The following is a 16,225-nucleotide window of genomic DNA, read 5'->3' on the forward strand; positions in this document are numbered from 1 at the left end:
GCCAAAATACCTCTTTTTACTCGATACCTAAATTATTTAGCCTAAAATTTAATTCATATTTAATATATTTTATATTAGTGAATAAGTTGAGTGAACATTTAAAATTAAATAATTGTTAATTTTATCATATACCTCTCATACGAAAAGGATATAATCTTTTTTATATATATATAATATTTAGATTAAGATTAGTTTGATTTTGGTGCCATTTTCTCCCTCTGGTGGGTGTATAAATACATGAACTTCCCCCACTGGCAATCATCAAAACCATTCGAAACCACTAGTACTTAATATTGAAAATCCTCACTCAAATAACTCTCTCCCACCATGAAACCATTTTATGCTCTTCTTACTTTCTTCCTCTTGCTTGTAGTAACAAGTAAGAAGGTGAACTCAGCATCCGAAACTGAAACAGTTTCCTTCAACTTCAACTCTTTCGCCCAAGGTAACCCCGCAATAAATCTCCAAGGCGACGCCACCGTTCATTCCGACGGCAATGTACAACTCACCAACCTCAAAAGTTCCTATAGCGCCGGGCGTGTCCTGTATAGCACGCCGGTGCGCCTTTGGGACAAAGCCACCGGCAATGTTGCCAGCTTCGTCACCTCGTTCTCTTTCCAGCTGACGGATGTGGAAGGTTATAATGCGGCCGACGGTATTATTTTCTTCGTCGCACCGGAAGATACGCAGATTCCGTCCGGCGGAGTTGGCGGCACCTTAGGGGTTGCAAGCTCTAACGGCGTCGGTCAATTTGTTGGTGTAGAATTTGATTCCTACTCCAACTCTGAGTTCAAGGATCCACCCTATCAACACGTTGGAATCGATGTAAACACTCTGGTTTCGTCCAAGACTGTGGAATGGAAAAGAGTGAGTGGGTCGGTGGTGAAAGTGACTGTGATCTATGACTCTCCATCAAAGACATTGAGTGTTGCTGTGATCAATGAGAGTGGCGATATTAATACCATCGCTGATGTTGTTGATTTGAAGGCGAAGCTTCCGGAAAAGGTCAAGTTCGGGTTTTCATCTGCTTCGTCGGTTGGCGGTCGTCAGATTCATCTCATCCGTTCATGGTCTTTCATTTCAACCTTGAAGACAACAACAAGCATCAGCAGCAATGGAAAAACAATGGATATTGCAACCGCATGATTTGGTCTACGCTAACTAGTACTTTTAAATAAAGAAACAGACCATATGTGTGTATCAGTATCGACTGTGTCTGTGGGTGACTGCGTGTACGGTTCCATGTATACTTTCTCTTTCACTAATCAACTTGTGGTTGGATAGTTGATTATTTAAAGGTTTAATTACACTTGGTCCTATACTTGCGTGAAATTTTTAATTAGGTTTTTATAGTTTTTTTTTTTAATTGAACTTTTCACCAAATATTTTTTTTTTAATTAAGTTCCTCTTAGTAGTAATTGGCTTAATTTTATAGAAATTTAAATAAAAAAAAATTGATATAGGAACCTAAATAAAAAAAAATGTAGAGACCAATTAAAAAGAATTTTGGTACAAAGATTCAATTAAAAGAAAAAAAAATATAGAAAACTAATTAAAAATTTTACGAAACTATAAAGAATACCAGAATAATTAAACCTTATTTAAATAGCAACTTTGTTACATAACTAGGTGCATTTAATGGTAGCTAATTAGTAATTTTTTTTTTAAAGAACATGAATTTAATTTATTATATAAAAAATACTTGAAATTAAATAAAAAAATTAAAATTTTAAAAATATTTCAAATTAAATAAAAATAAATATTCAATATATTATAAAAATAATATTCAAAATCTAATAAAAAATATTTAAAATGTAATAAAAAAATATCTAAAATTTATTTAAAAGGTATTTTAAATTATTTTAAATTATTTTAAAAAATAAAAAATTAAGACATCTAAAAATGTTTAAAAAATTTAAAAATAAAAAAATATATATAAAACTGTTAAAAAAACATTTAAAATCTAAAGAAAAGACACTTCTAAAATATAAAAAAAACATCTAAATTCTTAGAGAAAAAAAACTGCAAAACTAGTAAAAAAATAAGGGAATCACTTAGATAAAAATGGATAAAACGTTTTTTTTTAAATATATTTTATAATAATTAAAATTTAACATATGTAATCAATTAAATAATATTATTTCTATCATAAGTAGATTGGACAAATCGATTTGGCCGAAAAATTGATGAATAAAATTTTAAACGGACCAAATTAATATTTTTTTATAAAAAGAACGTTTTGACTGAGTGACTCCCACAAAATAATTCAAAACCAAAAAGAACACGACGACGACTCCAACAACAACGGTGCCCTTCCTCGTTGTCCTCTGTGCGGAGCACGGCGTCGTTGGTGGCAGACAAGTGGCTAGCCTCATTTGATAGTGTGTGGCGCGTCGCCGTGGCGTGATCCCCGACCTTCTTCTACTCCAAATGCGTGTGGCGTTGTGGCGTTTGCGGTGGAGGCGTCATGGCCACCGGTCTGGCACGCGTGGCTATAAGATCTGTCATCAAGAGTGGGTGGCAACACGCGTTCAACGTCGAGCGTCCAGCGTCGCGGCGAGAGGTGCTGCATGGAGAGCCGCACGCATCACGGGGAGAGTTGTTGCTTGGAGCCGTGTGCGTCGTGACGTAACGATCAGAATTGGATGCGGAAGGGAACAGTGACGCAGAGAGAACAGTTGGGGAGGACACGGCGGCACACAAGGTACAATTGACCATGGGGACGCTCGAGAAGAATTTCGGAGGGAAGACACCGCTTCGCGGTAGCGACGCAAAAGGGAAGTCACAGCAGGGAGGGAAACGGAGGTCGCGGTGTCGTCGTGGTTGGAAGAGAGTGACACGCGAAGGGTTGGAAGGCGTCATCGTTGAAGATATTGGTTCGGTTAAATAAAAAAATTAATAACTATCCTTAAAAAAATAAATCAAAATTTTCAATTAAATCAGTTATTTGATACGTGTTAATATCTAATACAACATGATAGGTGTGCCTAAAGGTTAAGTAACTGCATTCAGCTGAGTTAGTTAGAATGTAACCAGTGAACTCTGCTTTAGTTAACCCTGTGGTCCAATTAAGTTAGTTAGCTGCACTAGTTAGTTAAGCCATTTAGAGAATTGGTTAGTGCTGGAACCTTCTAGTGACCGGTTCTTAAATTACAACTATAATTAGCAATTCTTACTGCTACAGTGATCACTTTTTATAATACACAATCACATATTCTACATTCCCTTCTTTCCTCTCTCTTCTCTCTAATCTTCTTCTTCTTTAGTTCTTTAATCTTCAACCTAGGTTCTTTATACCTTTCATGGTATCAGAGCTACGGTGTCACTGCTTCCGTAAGAAAATGCAAGAAGGCAAATCTGACTCAATTGAAGCTCAGTCATAATGGCACAAGGATTTACAGCAACTCTAATCTCGATGAAATTGGATGAGGAAAAATATCTACGGTGGAAAGATCAAGTAAAATCAACAATTGAAGGAAATGACATGTTGAATCACATTACAGGAGAAGAAATCCCTTGCAGTTTCTAGTGTCAGAGAACGGTGGAGCTGGTACAGTGAACCCTGAGTTTTAGAAATGGACGAGGCAAGATGCACTCCTCAAGTCATAGTTGTTAGCTTCAATGAGCAAACCGTTCACAACAAGAATGGTTGGATGCACCTATATATGTCAAGTTTGAAAGAGATTGGAAGATCACTTCTCCCCTCAGATCAAGGAAAAGGTAATGCAGCTGAAAAACCAGCTGATCACTATTCAAATTGGTGCTTCTGTTACAGATTATGTGTTGTCTATAAAATGAACCATAGATGCTTTAGCTTCCGTAGGAGAGACTATAAAAGAAAGTGACCATGTGAATGCGCTTGAACGGTTTGACTGAAGAATACTCCTCGTTGATAACCTCTGTCCTAACCACAGCAAGATACCAAGGCATAACAGTAGGAGAGTTAGAAGCCTTACTTTTAGCACATGAAAGCATATTAGCAAGATTTCGGAGACCAAAAACCTTTGTTCAAGCCAATTAAGCTCAGCACTTTCAACCTAGACAAAATCAGCAGTCAAGAGGTGGATTTAGAGGTGGTTTTTGAGGCAGAGGTGGCCGCCCGTACAGAGGAGGCAGAGGCTCATATGAAGGTGGCAGAATGATGCAAGAACAATACAATGGAGGCAGAACAACACAAAGTCATCCTACCTCTGGCTATGGAAGAGGGTAGTATGGAAGAGAAAATTACAGTGACTCAAGAAACTATGGGGATTCAAGAGGCTACAATCAAGAAATAAGCTATAGTCAATTTGACAAGCCACAATGTCAAGTGTTTGACAAAATAGGCCACACAGCAAAAACGTGTTGATATAGGTATGGTGAGGATCAATATGATGCAGGGTACAATGAAGGAGGATACAATAATCAGATATCTCAGCCCACAGCCAATTATAGCAATGTACTGGCAACTCCAGCAACCATTCAGGATCCAAATTGGTACCCTGATTCAGGTGCTACGCATCACATGACACATGATGAACAGATGGAAAAGGAGGAGTATGGAGGAGATGAGCAAGTTGTGATAGGCAATAGAACAGATTTGCAAATCAATTTTGTTGGTAATTTGTGTTTTAAGTTTGATTTGAGCTCTAGGTTGTTCTCGATGAGAAAATTGTTGGATGTACCTGAGATTACTAAGAACTTGATGTGTGTGCATAAATTCTGCTGTGATAACAAAGTTTTCTTTGAATTTCATGCTAATAAATGTTGCATTAAATCTCAAGAAAACAAGGAAGTGGTTCTTCAAGGGAGTGTTGATAGGGGATTGTATAAGTTTGTCAAGTTCACCACTGCACACACACCAGCAACCTATGTTTCTTCTCTTAAAAGCTTGAATAATCTCCTTCTTTGGCATGCCAGATTGGGACACCCAAGCAAAAGTGTCATGTCAAAAGTCCTCAATACTTGTAATCTTTCTTTTACAGCTAATAAACTAGAATGTCCAGCCTGTTGTATTGGTAAATCGCATCAATTACCCTTTCCTGTTTCACAAACAATATACACAAAACCATTAGAACTTGTATACATAGATATTTGGGTCCCAACACCCATATCTGACAATAATAGAAACTAGTATTTTGTGAATTTTATTGATGCTTTCTCAAAGTTCACTTGGATATATCTTTTTAAATCTTGAGTTCAGCTTAAATCAGTCTTTAATCACTTTCACCAAATGATTGAATTGCAACTAAACACAAAATTAAAGATGGTTTAAAGTGACAATGCGGTTGAATATGTTGGTTTGTCAAAGATATTGCAGGAAAGAGGAATTTGTCACAGGTTTTCTAGTCCGCATGTACACCAGCAAAATAGCTTAGCAGAAAGGAAACATAGGCATGTGGTTGAAATGGGGCTAACATTGCTGGCTGGAGCTTCAATGCCTACAAAATTTTGAGGGGAAGCGTTCACAACAATAGCCAAGTTAATCAATGTTACCTACACCAGTCTTACAAGGACAGTCACCAATAGAGAAACTGTTTGGAAAGAGACCTTCCTATGAGAACCTAAGAGTGTTTGGGTGTCTATGTTTTCCTCATCTAAGACCCTTCAACAAGCACAAGTTAGACTTCTGATCATCACCGTGCATATTTGTTGGGTATGGTACAACTCAGAAAGGGTACAAATGTCTCACTCAACAAGGGAAGATCATTACAACTCCAAATGTAACTTTTGTTGAAGATAGATTTCCTTTTGAAGAAGCAGCTAAGCAGGACCAAAAGCTAGATGATCATTACAACTCCATATTTGTTGGCATGAGTCTCAGTCTGGGGTTATAAAGAAGAACTAACTCCCCTGGTCTGAATTCTCTCCTTTTTATGTGCTTGTCATGGACAGTCTTCATCTTCTCTTTGTATCGCCTAGAGTTGTCATATGCTTCTAGGCGAAGGTTCTCTAATTCTGTTAGTTGCAGCTTCCTTTCAGCACCAGCTTCTTCAAAATTCATGTTGCACTCCCTCACAGCCCAGAAATCCTTGTGTTCCACCTCCACTGGAAAGTGGCAACCTTTCCGTACACTAAGCAGAAGGGGCTCATCCCAATGGGTGTCTTGTATGCTGTTCGATATGCCAAGAGTGCATCTTGTAGCCTGGCACTCCAGTCCTTCCTATGAGGCTTTACTATCTTCTCTAGAATGCGCTTTATTTCTCTATTAGATACTTCTGCTTGCCCATTTGTCTGGAGATGGTATGCTGTTGCTACTTTGTGAACTATCTCATGCTTCTTCAGTAATGCTGTTAATCTCCTGTTACAAAAGTGAGTGCCTTGATCACTCACGATTGCTCGTGGTGATCCAAAGCGACAAATAATATGGTTTCTAACAAAGGAAATAATAGTGTTAGCATCATCAGTATGGGTAGGAAATGCTTCCACCCATTTAGAAACATAATCTATAGCTAACAGTATATAAAGGTAACCACTAGAGTTTGGAAATGGACCCATGAAGTCAATGCCCCAAACATAAAAAATTTCACAGAAAAGCATAATCTGTTGAGGTATCTCATCCCTCTTGGATATATTACCAAACCTTTGGTATGGGAAACAAGATTTACAAAAGGTAGCAGCATCTTTAAAAAGAGTAGGCCACCAGAATCCACAGTCTAAGATTTTTCTAGCTATTCTTTGAGGGCCAAAATGTCCTCCACTCTCAGAAGAGTGGCAGGCCTCTAAAATGGACTGGAATTCTGATTGGGGCACACACCTTCTAATTACCTGGTCAACACCACACCTCCATAAGTATGGGTCATCCCATATATAATATTTAGACTCACTTTTCAGCTTATCCCTTTGATGCTTAGTAGAATTAGGAGGGAAAGTATGGCTAACTAGATAATTAGCTACAGGTGCATACCAAGGAACTATTTCAGATACCGCATGCAAGCTATCAAATGGAAAAGTATCATTAATAGGAGTGGAGTCATCCTTAATGTGCTCAAGGCGACTCAAGTGGTCTGCCACTAAATTCTGGTTACCACTCCTATCCTTAATTTCTAAATCAAATTCTTGTAGCAGTAGTATCCAACATATTAGCCTTAGTTTAGACTCTTTTTTAGCTAATAAATATTTTAGAGCTGCATGGTCTGAGTACACTACTACCTTAGTACCAAGTAAATAGGCTCAGAATTTATCCAGAGCAAAAACAATAGCCAGAAGCTCTTTTTCAGTAGTAGTGTAATTAGACTGAGCAGCATCTAAGGTCTTAGACACATAAGCAATTACGAAAGGATCCTTACCTTCACGCTGAGCCAGCGCCGCTCCTACCGCATGGTAGGAGGCATCACACATAATCTCAAAAGGCTGGCTCCAATCTGGTCCTCTCACAATCGGAGCATGAGTCAGGGCGATCTTCAGCTTCTCAAACGCTTGCATGCAATCCTCACTGAACTCGAACTCAATATCTTTCTGCAGCAGTCTGGATAAAGGTAATGCTACCTTACTGAAGTCCTTAACGAATCTCCTGTAGAAACCTGCATGGCCAAGGAACGAACAGACTTCCCTCACAGAGGAGGGGTAAGGTAAACTAGAAATGACATCTACCTTTGCTGGATCTACAGAAATACCAGTACCAGAAACAACATGTCCTAGAACAATCCCTTGTTTTACCATAAAGTGACATTTTTCAAAATTCAATACAAGGTTTGAACTAACACACCTGTCTAATACTCTAGCTAAACTATCCAAGCAAAGGTTAAAGGAATCACCATAAACGCTAAAATCATCCATGAATACTTCCATACAGTTCTCAATAAGATCTGAAAAGATACTCATCATGCATCTTTGGAAAGTAGCCGGTGCATTACATAAGCCAAAAGGCATCCTCTTATATGCATACGTTCCAAAGGGACATGTAAAAGTAGTCTTCTCCTGATCTTCAGGAGCTATATGAATTTGGAAATAGCCTGTATAACCATCTAAAAAGCAGTAATGGAATTTACCTGACAGGCGATCAAGCATCTGATCAATAAATGGCAAGGGGTAGTGATCCTTGCGAGTAGCTTGGTTGAGACGTATATAATCAATGCAAACTCTCCATGAATTCTGCACTCTAGTAGTCAGAAGTTCTCCATATTCATTCTTTACTGTTGTGACTCCAGACTTCTTGGGCACCACTTGTACTGGACTAACCTATTCGCTGTCTGAGATGGAATAAATGATATCTACTTCAAGTAGCCTGGTCACCTCTTTCTTGACAACTTCCAAGATGGTGGGATTCAATCTTTGATGAGCGGATAATTTATACGCTTTTTGGCATTGTTTTTACATAGTTTTTAGTATGATTTAGTTAGTTTTTAGTATATTTTTATTAGTTTTTAAATAAAAATCACATTTCTGGACTTTACTATGAGTTTGTGTGTTTTTCTGTGATTTCAGGTAATTTCTGGCTGAAATTGAGGGACCTGAGCAAAAATCTTATTCAGGCTGAAAAAGGACTGCAGATGTTGTTGGATTCTGACCTCTCTGCACTCAAAATAGATTTTCTGGAGCTACAGAACTCCAAATGGCGCGCTCTCAATTGCGTTGGAAAGTAGACATCCAGGGCTTTTCAGAAATATATAATAGTCTATATTTTGCCCGAGTTTAGATGATTCAAACTGGCGTTCAACGCCAGTTCCATGCTGCATTATGGAGTTAAACGCCAGAAACAGGTTGCAAAGTGGAGTTAAACGCCAGAAACAGGTTACAAACTGGCGTTCAACTCCAAGAGAAGCCTGTACACGTGTAAAGCTCAATGCTCAACCCAAGCACACACCAAGTGGACCCCGGAAGTAGATTTCAGCATCATTTACTCATTTCTGTAAACCCTAGTAACTAGTTTAGTATAAATAGGACTTTTTACTATTGTATTTACATCTTTAGTTTCATCTTTAGACCTCCATGGGAGGCTGGCCACTCGGCCATTCTACCCTATTATCACTTATGTATTTTCAAACGGTAGAGTTTCTACACACCATAGATTAAGGTGTGGAGCTCTGCTGTTCCTCATGAATTAATACAAAGTACTATTGTTTTTCTATTCAATTCAACTTATTCCTTCTCTAAGATATCCATTCGCACCCAAGAACATGATGAATGTGATGATTATGTGACGCTCATCATCATTCTCACTTATGAACGCGTGCCTGACAAACACTTCCGTTCTACATGTAAACAAGCTAGAATGAGTATCTCTTTGATATCTAATACAGGGGACCGAGTCCGAGATATTAGAATCTTCGTGGTATAAGTTAGAACCCATGGATGGCCATTCCTGAGATCCGGAAAGTCTAAACCTTGTCTGTGGTATTCCGAGTAGGATCTGGGAAGGGATGGCTGTGACGAGCTTCAAACTCACGAGTGCTGGGCGTAGTGACAGACGCAAAAGGATAGTAAATCCTATTCCAGTATGATCGAGAACCGACAGATGATTAGCCATGCAGTGACAGCGCATTGGACCATTTTCACAGAGAGGATGGGATGTAGCCATTGACAACGGTGATGCCCTACATAAAGCTTGCCATGGAAAGGAGTAGGAATGATTGGATGAAGACAGCAGGAAAGCAGAGGTTCAGAGGAACGAAAGCATCTCTATACGTTTATCTGAAATTCTCACCAATGAATTACATAAGTATCTCTATCCTAGTTTATGTTTTATTTATATTTTAATTATTAAAACTCTATAACCATTTGAATCCGCCTGACTGAGATTTACAAGGTGACCATAGCTTGCTTCAAGCCGACAATCTCCGTGGGATCGACCCTTACTCACATAAGGTTTATTACTTGGACGACCTAGTTCACTTGCTAGTTAGTTGTGCGAAGTTGTGACAAAGAACTAAGATTATGAACTTGCGTAATTAGTTTTTAGCGCCATTACCAAGGAAGGAACGATCACGATTTCTGTGCATCAAGTTTTGGCGCCGTTGCCGGGGATTGTTCGAGTTTGGACAACTGACGGTTCATCTTGTTGCTCAGATTAGGTAATTTTCTTCTTGTTTCAATTTTTATTTGGTTTTCAAAAATTTTTCTTTGTTTTCGTTTTTCTTAAAATAAATTTTTGAAAAATAAAAAAATTTAATAAAATCATAAAACCAAAAATATTTTGTGTTTCTTGTTTGAGTCTAGAGTAAAGTTTTAAGTTTGGTGTCAATTGCATCTTTTTAATTTTCTAAAAATTATTTTTGAAAATTTCATGCATTGCATTCTTCATGATCTTCAAGTCGTTCTTAGCCAGTCTTCTTGTTTGATCTTCATATTTTCTTGTTTTGTGTCTTTTCTTGTTTTTCATATGCATTTTCAATTTGTTAGTGTCTAAAAAATTAAAAATTTCTAAGTTTGGTGTCTTGCATGTTTTCTTTTCTTGAAAATTTTTCAAAAATAAGTTCTTGATGTTCATCTTGACATTCAAAGTGTTCTTGGTGTTCATCTTAACATTCATAGTGTTCTTGCATGCATCACATGTTTTGATCCAAAATTTTCATGCATTGAGTCTTTTTGATGTTTTTCTCTTTCATCATTAAAAATTCAAAAAATCAAAAAAATATCTTTCCCTTTTTCACTCATAAAATTCAAAAATTTGAGTTGAATTTTTCAAAAATTTTTAAAATCTAGTTGTTTCTTATGAGTCAAATCAAATTTTGAATTTAAAAATTCTATCTTTTTCAAAAATCAAATCTTTTTCAATTTTTCTTTCAAATTTTCGAAAATTCCAAATTGATTTTCAAAAATCTTTTTCTTATTTTCTATTTCATATTTTCAAAGTTAATGCTAACAATTAATGTGATTGATTCAAAAATTTTAAAAGTTTGTTACTTGCCTCTTAAGAAAGGTTCAATCTTTAATTTTTAAATCATATCTTTTTAGTTTCTTGTTAGTCAAGTAATCAACTTTAATTTTTAAAATCAAATCTTTTTAAATTTCTTTTTCAAATCTTTTTTTTTTTCAAAATAAGTTTCAATCACATCTTTTTCAAAATCAATTTCAAAATCTTTTCTAACTTCTTATCTTTTCAAAATTAATTTTCAAATCTTTTTCCATCAATCTTATCTTTTTGTTTCAATAATATCTTTTTCAAAACTACCTAACTAATTCTCTCTCTAATTTTCGAAAATTTCTTCCCTCTTTTTCAAAATTCCTTTATTTTATTTAACTAATTGTTTTAATTTTTAATTTAATTTTATTTCAATTTTAATTTTCAAAATTTAACTTTAAATTTTATTTTTAATTTAATTAATTTTCAAAATTCCCTCTCTCTCATCTCCTTCTAATTATTTATTCATTTACTAACACTTCTCTTCCACCCAAAATTCGAACATCATCTTCCTCTCTGTGTTTGAGTTTTTCTCTTCCCCTCCTTTTATTCTTCTCTTCTACTCACATACAGGAATCTCTATAGTGTGACATAGAGGATTCCATATTTTCTTTTCTATTTTCTTCTTTTTCATATAAGCAGGAACAAGGATAAGAACATTCTTGTTGAAGCTGATCCTGAACCTGAAAGGACTCTAAAGAGGAAGCTAAGGGAAGCCAAAGCACAACTCTCTGGAGAAAATCTTACAGAAATTTTTGAAAAAGAAGAAAACATGACCGAAAATAATAACAATGCAAGGAAGATTCTTGGTGAATTTACTGCACCAAATTCCAATTTACATGGAAGAAGCATCTCAATTCCTGCCATTGGAGCAAACAACTTTGAGCTTAAACCTCAATTAGTTTCTCTGATGCAACAAAACTACAAGTTTCATAGACTTCCATCTGAAGATCCTTTTCAGTTCTTAACTGAATTCTTGTAGATCTGTGATACTGTTAAGACCAATGGGGTTGATCCCGAGGTCTACAGGCTTATGCTTTTCCCATTTGCTGTAAGAGACAGAGCTAGAATATGGTTGGACTCTCAACCTAAGGATAGCCTGAACTCTTGGGATAAGCTGGTCACGGTTTTCTTAGCCAAGTTCTTTCCTCCTCAAAAGCTTAGTAAGCTTAGAGTGTATGTTCAAACCTTCAAACAGAAAGAAGGTGAATCCCTCTATGAAGCTTGGGAGAGATACAAGGAACTGACCAAAAAGTATCCTTCTGACATGCTTTTAGAATGGACCATCCTGGATATATTCTATGATGGTCTGTCTGAGCTATCAAAGATGTCACTGGACCATTCTGCAGGTGGATCCATTCAACTAAAGAAAACGCCTGCAGAAGCTCAAGAACTCATTGACATGGTTGCAAATAACCAGTTCATGTACACTTCTGAAAGGAATCCTGTGAATAATGGGATGCCTATGAGGAAGGGAGTTCTTGAAATTGATACTTTGAATGCCATATTGGCTCAGAACAAAATATTGACTCAGCAAGTCAATATGATCTCTCAGAGTCTGAATGGATTGAAGGAATCATCCAACAGTACTAAAGAGGCATCTTCTGAAGAAAAAGCTTATGATCCTAAGAACTCTGCAATAGCAGAGGTGAATTACATAGGTGAACCCTATGGAAACACCTATAATCCCTCATGGAGGAATCATCTAAATTTCTCATGGAAGGATCAACAAAAGCCTCAACAAGGCTTTAACAATGGTGGAAGAAACAAGTTTAGCAATAGCAAGCCTTTTTCATCATCCACTCAGCAAAAGACAGAGAGTTCTGAGCAGGATCCATCTAGCTTAGCAAACATAGTCTCTGATCTATCTAAGGCCACTCTAAGTTTCATGAATGAAACAAGGTCATCCATTAGAAATTTGGAGGCACAAGTGGGCCAGCTGAGTAAAAGAGACACTGAAATCCCTCCTAGTACTCTCCCAAGCAATACATAAGAGAATCCAAAAAGAGAGTGCAAGGCCATTGATTTAACCATCATGGCCGAACCTACAAGGGAGGGAGAGGACGTGAATCCCAGTGAGAAAGACCTTCTGGGACGTCCAGTGATCAACAAGGAGTTTTCCTCTGAGGAACCAAAGGAATCTGAGGCTCATCTAAAGACCATAGAGATTCCATTGAACCTCCTTATGCCATTCATGAGCTCTGATGAGTATTCTTCTTCTGAAGAGAATGAAGATGTCACTGAAGAGCAAGTTGCTAAGTACCTTGGTGCAATCATGAAGCTGAATGCCAAATTATTTAATGAGACTTGGGAAGATAAACCTCCCTTGCTCATCAATGAACTGAGTGATTTGGATCAACTGACATTGCCTCAGAAGAAACAGGATCCTGGAAAGTTCTTAATACCTTGTACCATAGGCACCATGACCTTTGAGAAGGCTCTATGTGACCTTGGATCAGGGATAAACCTCATGCCACTCTCTGTAATGGAGAAACTGGGAATCTTTGAGGTGCAAGCTGCCAGAATCTCACTGGAGATGGCAGACAACTCAAGAAAATAGGCTTATGGACAAGTAGAGGACGTACTAGTAAAGGTTGAAGGCCTTTACATCCCTGCTGATTTTATAATCCTAGATACTGGGAAGGATGAGGATGAATCCATCATCCTTGGAAGACCCTTCCTAGCCACAGCAAGAGCTGTGATTGATGTGGACAGAGGAGAATTGATCCTTCAACTGAATGAGGACAATCTTGTGTTTAAAACTCAAGGATCTCCTTCTGTAACCATGGAGAGGAAGCATGAAAAGCTTCTCTCACTGCAGAGTCAACCAAAGCCCCCAAAGTCAAACTCTAAGTTTGGTGTTGGGAGGCCATAACCAAACTCTAAGTTTGGTGTTGAACCCCCACATTCAAACTCTAAGTTTGGTGTTGGGAGGTTCCAACCTTGCTCTGAACATCTGTGAGGCTCCATGAGAGCTCACTGTCAAGCTATTGACATTAAAGAAGCGCTTGTTGGGAGGCAACCCAAAGTTATCTAATTATATTTATTTATTTTCTATTGTTATTTTCTGTTTTCCTTAGGTTGATGATCATGTGAAGTCACAAAAACTACTGAAAAATCAAAAACAAAATAAAAAATAGCAGAAGAAACAGCACACCCTGGAGGAGAGCAGTATGGCGTTTAAACGCCAGAAACAGGCACCAAGCTGGCGTTTAACGCCAGAAACAAGCATCTACCTGGCGTTAAACGCCAGAACAGAGCATGGAAGTGGCGTTTAATGCCAGAAACAGGCAGCAGTCTGGCGTTAAACGCCAGGATTGCATGTATAGGGCATTTTACACGTCTAAAAGGTGCAGGGATGAAAAACCCTTGACACCTCAGGATCTGTGGACCCCACAGGATCCCCACCTACCCTTCTTCTCTCTCTTCACACCTTTTCATGACTCTCTTCCCCAAATACCCTTCACCAATCAACTCAATCACTCTTCCCCATCACCTCTTCACCACTCACATCCATCTTCTCTTCCCCATAAACCCTACCTACCTTCAAATTCAAAATATTTTCTCTCCCAAACCCAACCCTAATGGCCGAAACTTAACCCTCCCCCACTTCTATATAAATCCCTCATTCCTTCTTCTATTTCACAAACACAACCCTCTCTTCTTCCCCTTGACCGAAACCACCTTTCTCTCCCTCTCCTCCATTTCTCTTCTTCTTCTACTTCTACTTCTTTCTTTCTTCTTTTGCTCGGGGACGAGCAAACATTTTAAGTTTGGTGTGGTAAAAGCATAGCTTTTTGTTTTTCCATAACCATCAATGGCACCTAAGGCTAGAGAAACCTCAAGAAAGAGGAAAGGGAAGGCAATTGTTTCCACCTCTGAGCCATGGAAGATGGAGAGATTCATCTCAAATGTTCATCAAGACCACTTCTATGAAGTTATTGCCAAGAAGAAAGTGATCCCTAAGGTTCCTTTCAAGCTCAAAAAGAAAGAGTATCCGGAGATCCGACTTGAGATCCAAAGAAGAGGTTGGGAAGTTCTCACCAACCCCATTCAACAAGTCGGGATCCTAATGGTTCAAGAGTTCTATGCAAACGCATGGATTACTAGGAACCATGATCAAAGTGTGCACCCGAATCCAAAGCATTGGCTTACCATAGTTCGGGAAAAATACTTAGATTTCAGTCCGAAAAATGTAAGGCTGGGATTCAACTTGCCAATGATGGAAGAGAACGCACGCCCCTACACAAGAAGGGTCAACTTTGATCAAAGGTTAGACCAAGTCCTCATAGACATATGTGAGGAAGGAGCTCAATGGAAAATTGACTCAAGAGGCAAGCCGGTTTAACTAAGAAGGCATGACCTCAAACCATTGGCTAGGGGATGGCTAGAGTTCATTCAACACTCAATTATTCCTACTAGCAACCGGTCTGAAGTTACTATAGACCGGGCCATCATGATCCATAGTATCATGATTGGAGAGGAGGTCGAAGTTCATGAGATTATACCTCAAGAACTCTACAAGGTGGCTGACAAGTCCTCCACTTTGGCAAGGTTAGCCTTTCCTCACCTCATATGCCACCTTTGCAATTCGGCTGGAACTGACATAGAGGGAGACATCCTCATTGAAGAGGATAAGCCCATCACTAAGAAAAGGATGGAGCAAACAAGAGATCATGGACCTCAACATGAGCATGAGGAGATTCCTCACCATGAAATCCCTGAGATGCCTCAAGGGATGCACTTTCCTCCACAGAATTATTGGGAGCAAATCAACACCTCCCTAGGAGAATTAAGTTCAAACATGGGACAACTAAGGGTGGAGCACCAAGAGCACTCCATCATCCTCCATGAAATTAGAGAAGATCAAAGAGCTATGAGGGAGGAGCAACAAAGACAAGGAAGAGACATAGAGGAGCTCAAGAGCACCATTGGTTCTTCAAGAAGAGGAAGACGCCACCCTCACTAAGGTGGACTCATTCCTTAATCTTCTTGTTTATTTATTTTCCTATTTTTTTATTTTTGAGCTTTATGTTTATTTATGTTTGTGTTTTATTACATGATCATTAGTGTCTAAGTGTCTATGCCTTAAAGTTATGAATATGAATCCATCACCTCTCTTAAATGAAAACTGTTTTAATTACAAAAGAATAAGAAGTACATGGTTTTGAATTCATCCTTGAAACTGGTTTAATTATTTTGATGTGGTGACAATACTTTTTGTTTTCTGAATGAATGCTTGAACAGTGCATACGTCTTTTGAAGTTGATGTTTATGAATGTTAAATATGTTAGCTCTTGAAGAATAAGGAAAAAGGAGAAATGTTATTTGATAATCTGAAAAATCATAAAAATGATTTTTGAAGCAAGAAAAAGCAGTGAATACAGAAGCTTGCAGAAAAAA

The 16,225-nt window shown here is 37.9% G+C and overlaps 1 protein-coding gene and 1 non-coding gene across 2 annotated transcripts; one reads left to right on the plus strand and one right to left on the minus strand.

The window, feature by feature from the left end:
* The first annotated feature begins 200 nt into the window (after positions 1–200).
* On the plus strand, positions 201–1,319 carry LOC112776251 (galactose-binding lectin-like). The gene has a single exon (XM_025820329.3). The coding sequence runs from the start codon at positions 328–330 to the stop codon at positions 1,144–1,146; it is 819 nt and encodes a 272-aa protein (XP_025676114.1). The 5' UTR covers positions 201–327; the 3' UTR covers positions 1,147–1,319.
* A 10,668-nt stretch (positions 1,320–11,987) lies between these two features.
* Positions 11,988–12,095, minus strand: LOC112780287 (small nucleolar RNA R71). The gene has a single exon (XR_003191134.1). It is a non-coding gene; the product is annotated as a small nucleolar RNA R71 (small nucleolar RNA).
* Positions 12,096–16,225: the final 4,130 nt, after the last annotated feature.

Source organism: Arachis hypogaea, chromosome 19 (genome assembly GCF_003086295.3).
Source record: "Arachis hypogaea cultivar Tifrunner chromosome 19, arahy.Tifrunner.gnm2.J5K5, whole genome shotgun sequence".
In the NCBI taxonomy this organism is placed as follows: Eukaryota; Viridiplantae; Streptophyta; class Magnoliopsida; order Fabales; family Fabaceae; genus Arachis; species Arachis hypogaea.

Bases quoted from the DNA above. Each gene is read 5' to 3' on its own strand.
- LOC112776251 (XM_025820329.3), top strand. From the start codon at position 328: ATGAAACCATTTTATGCTCTTCTTACTTTCTTCCTCTTGCTTGTAGTA.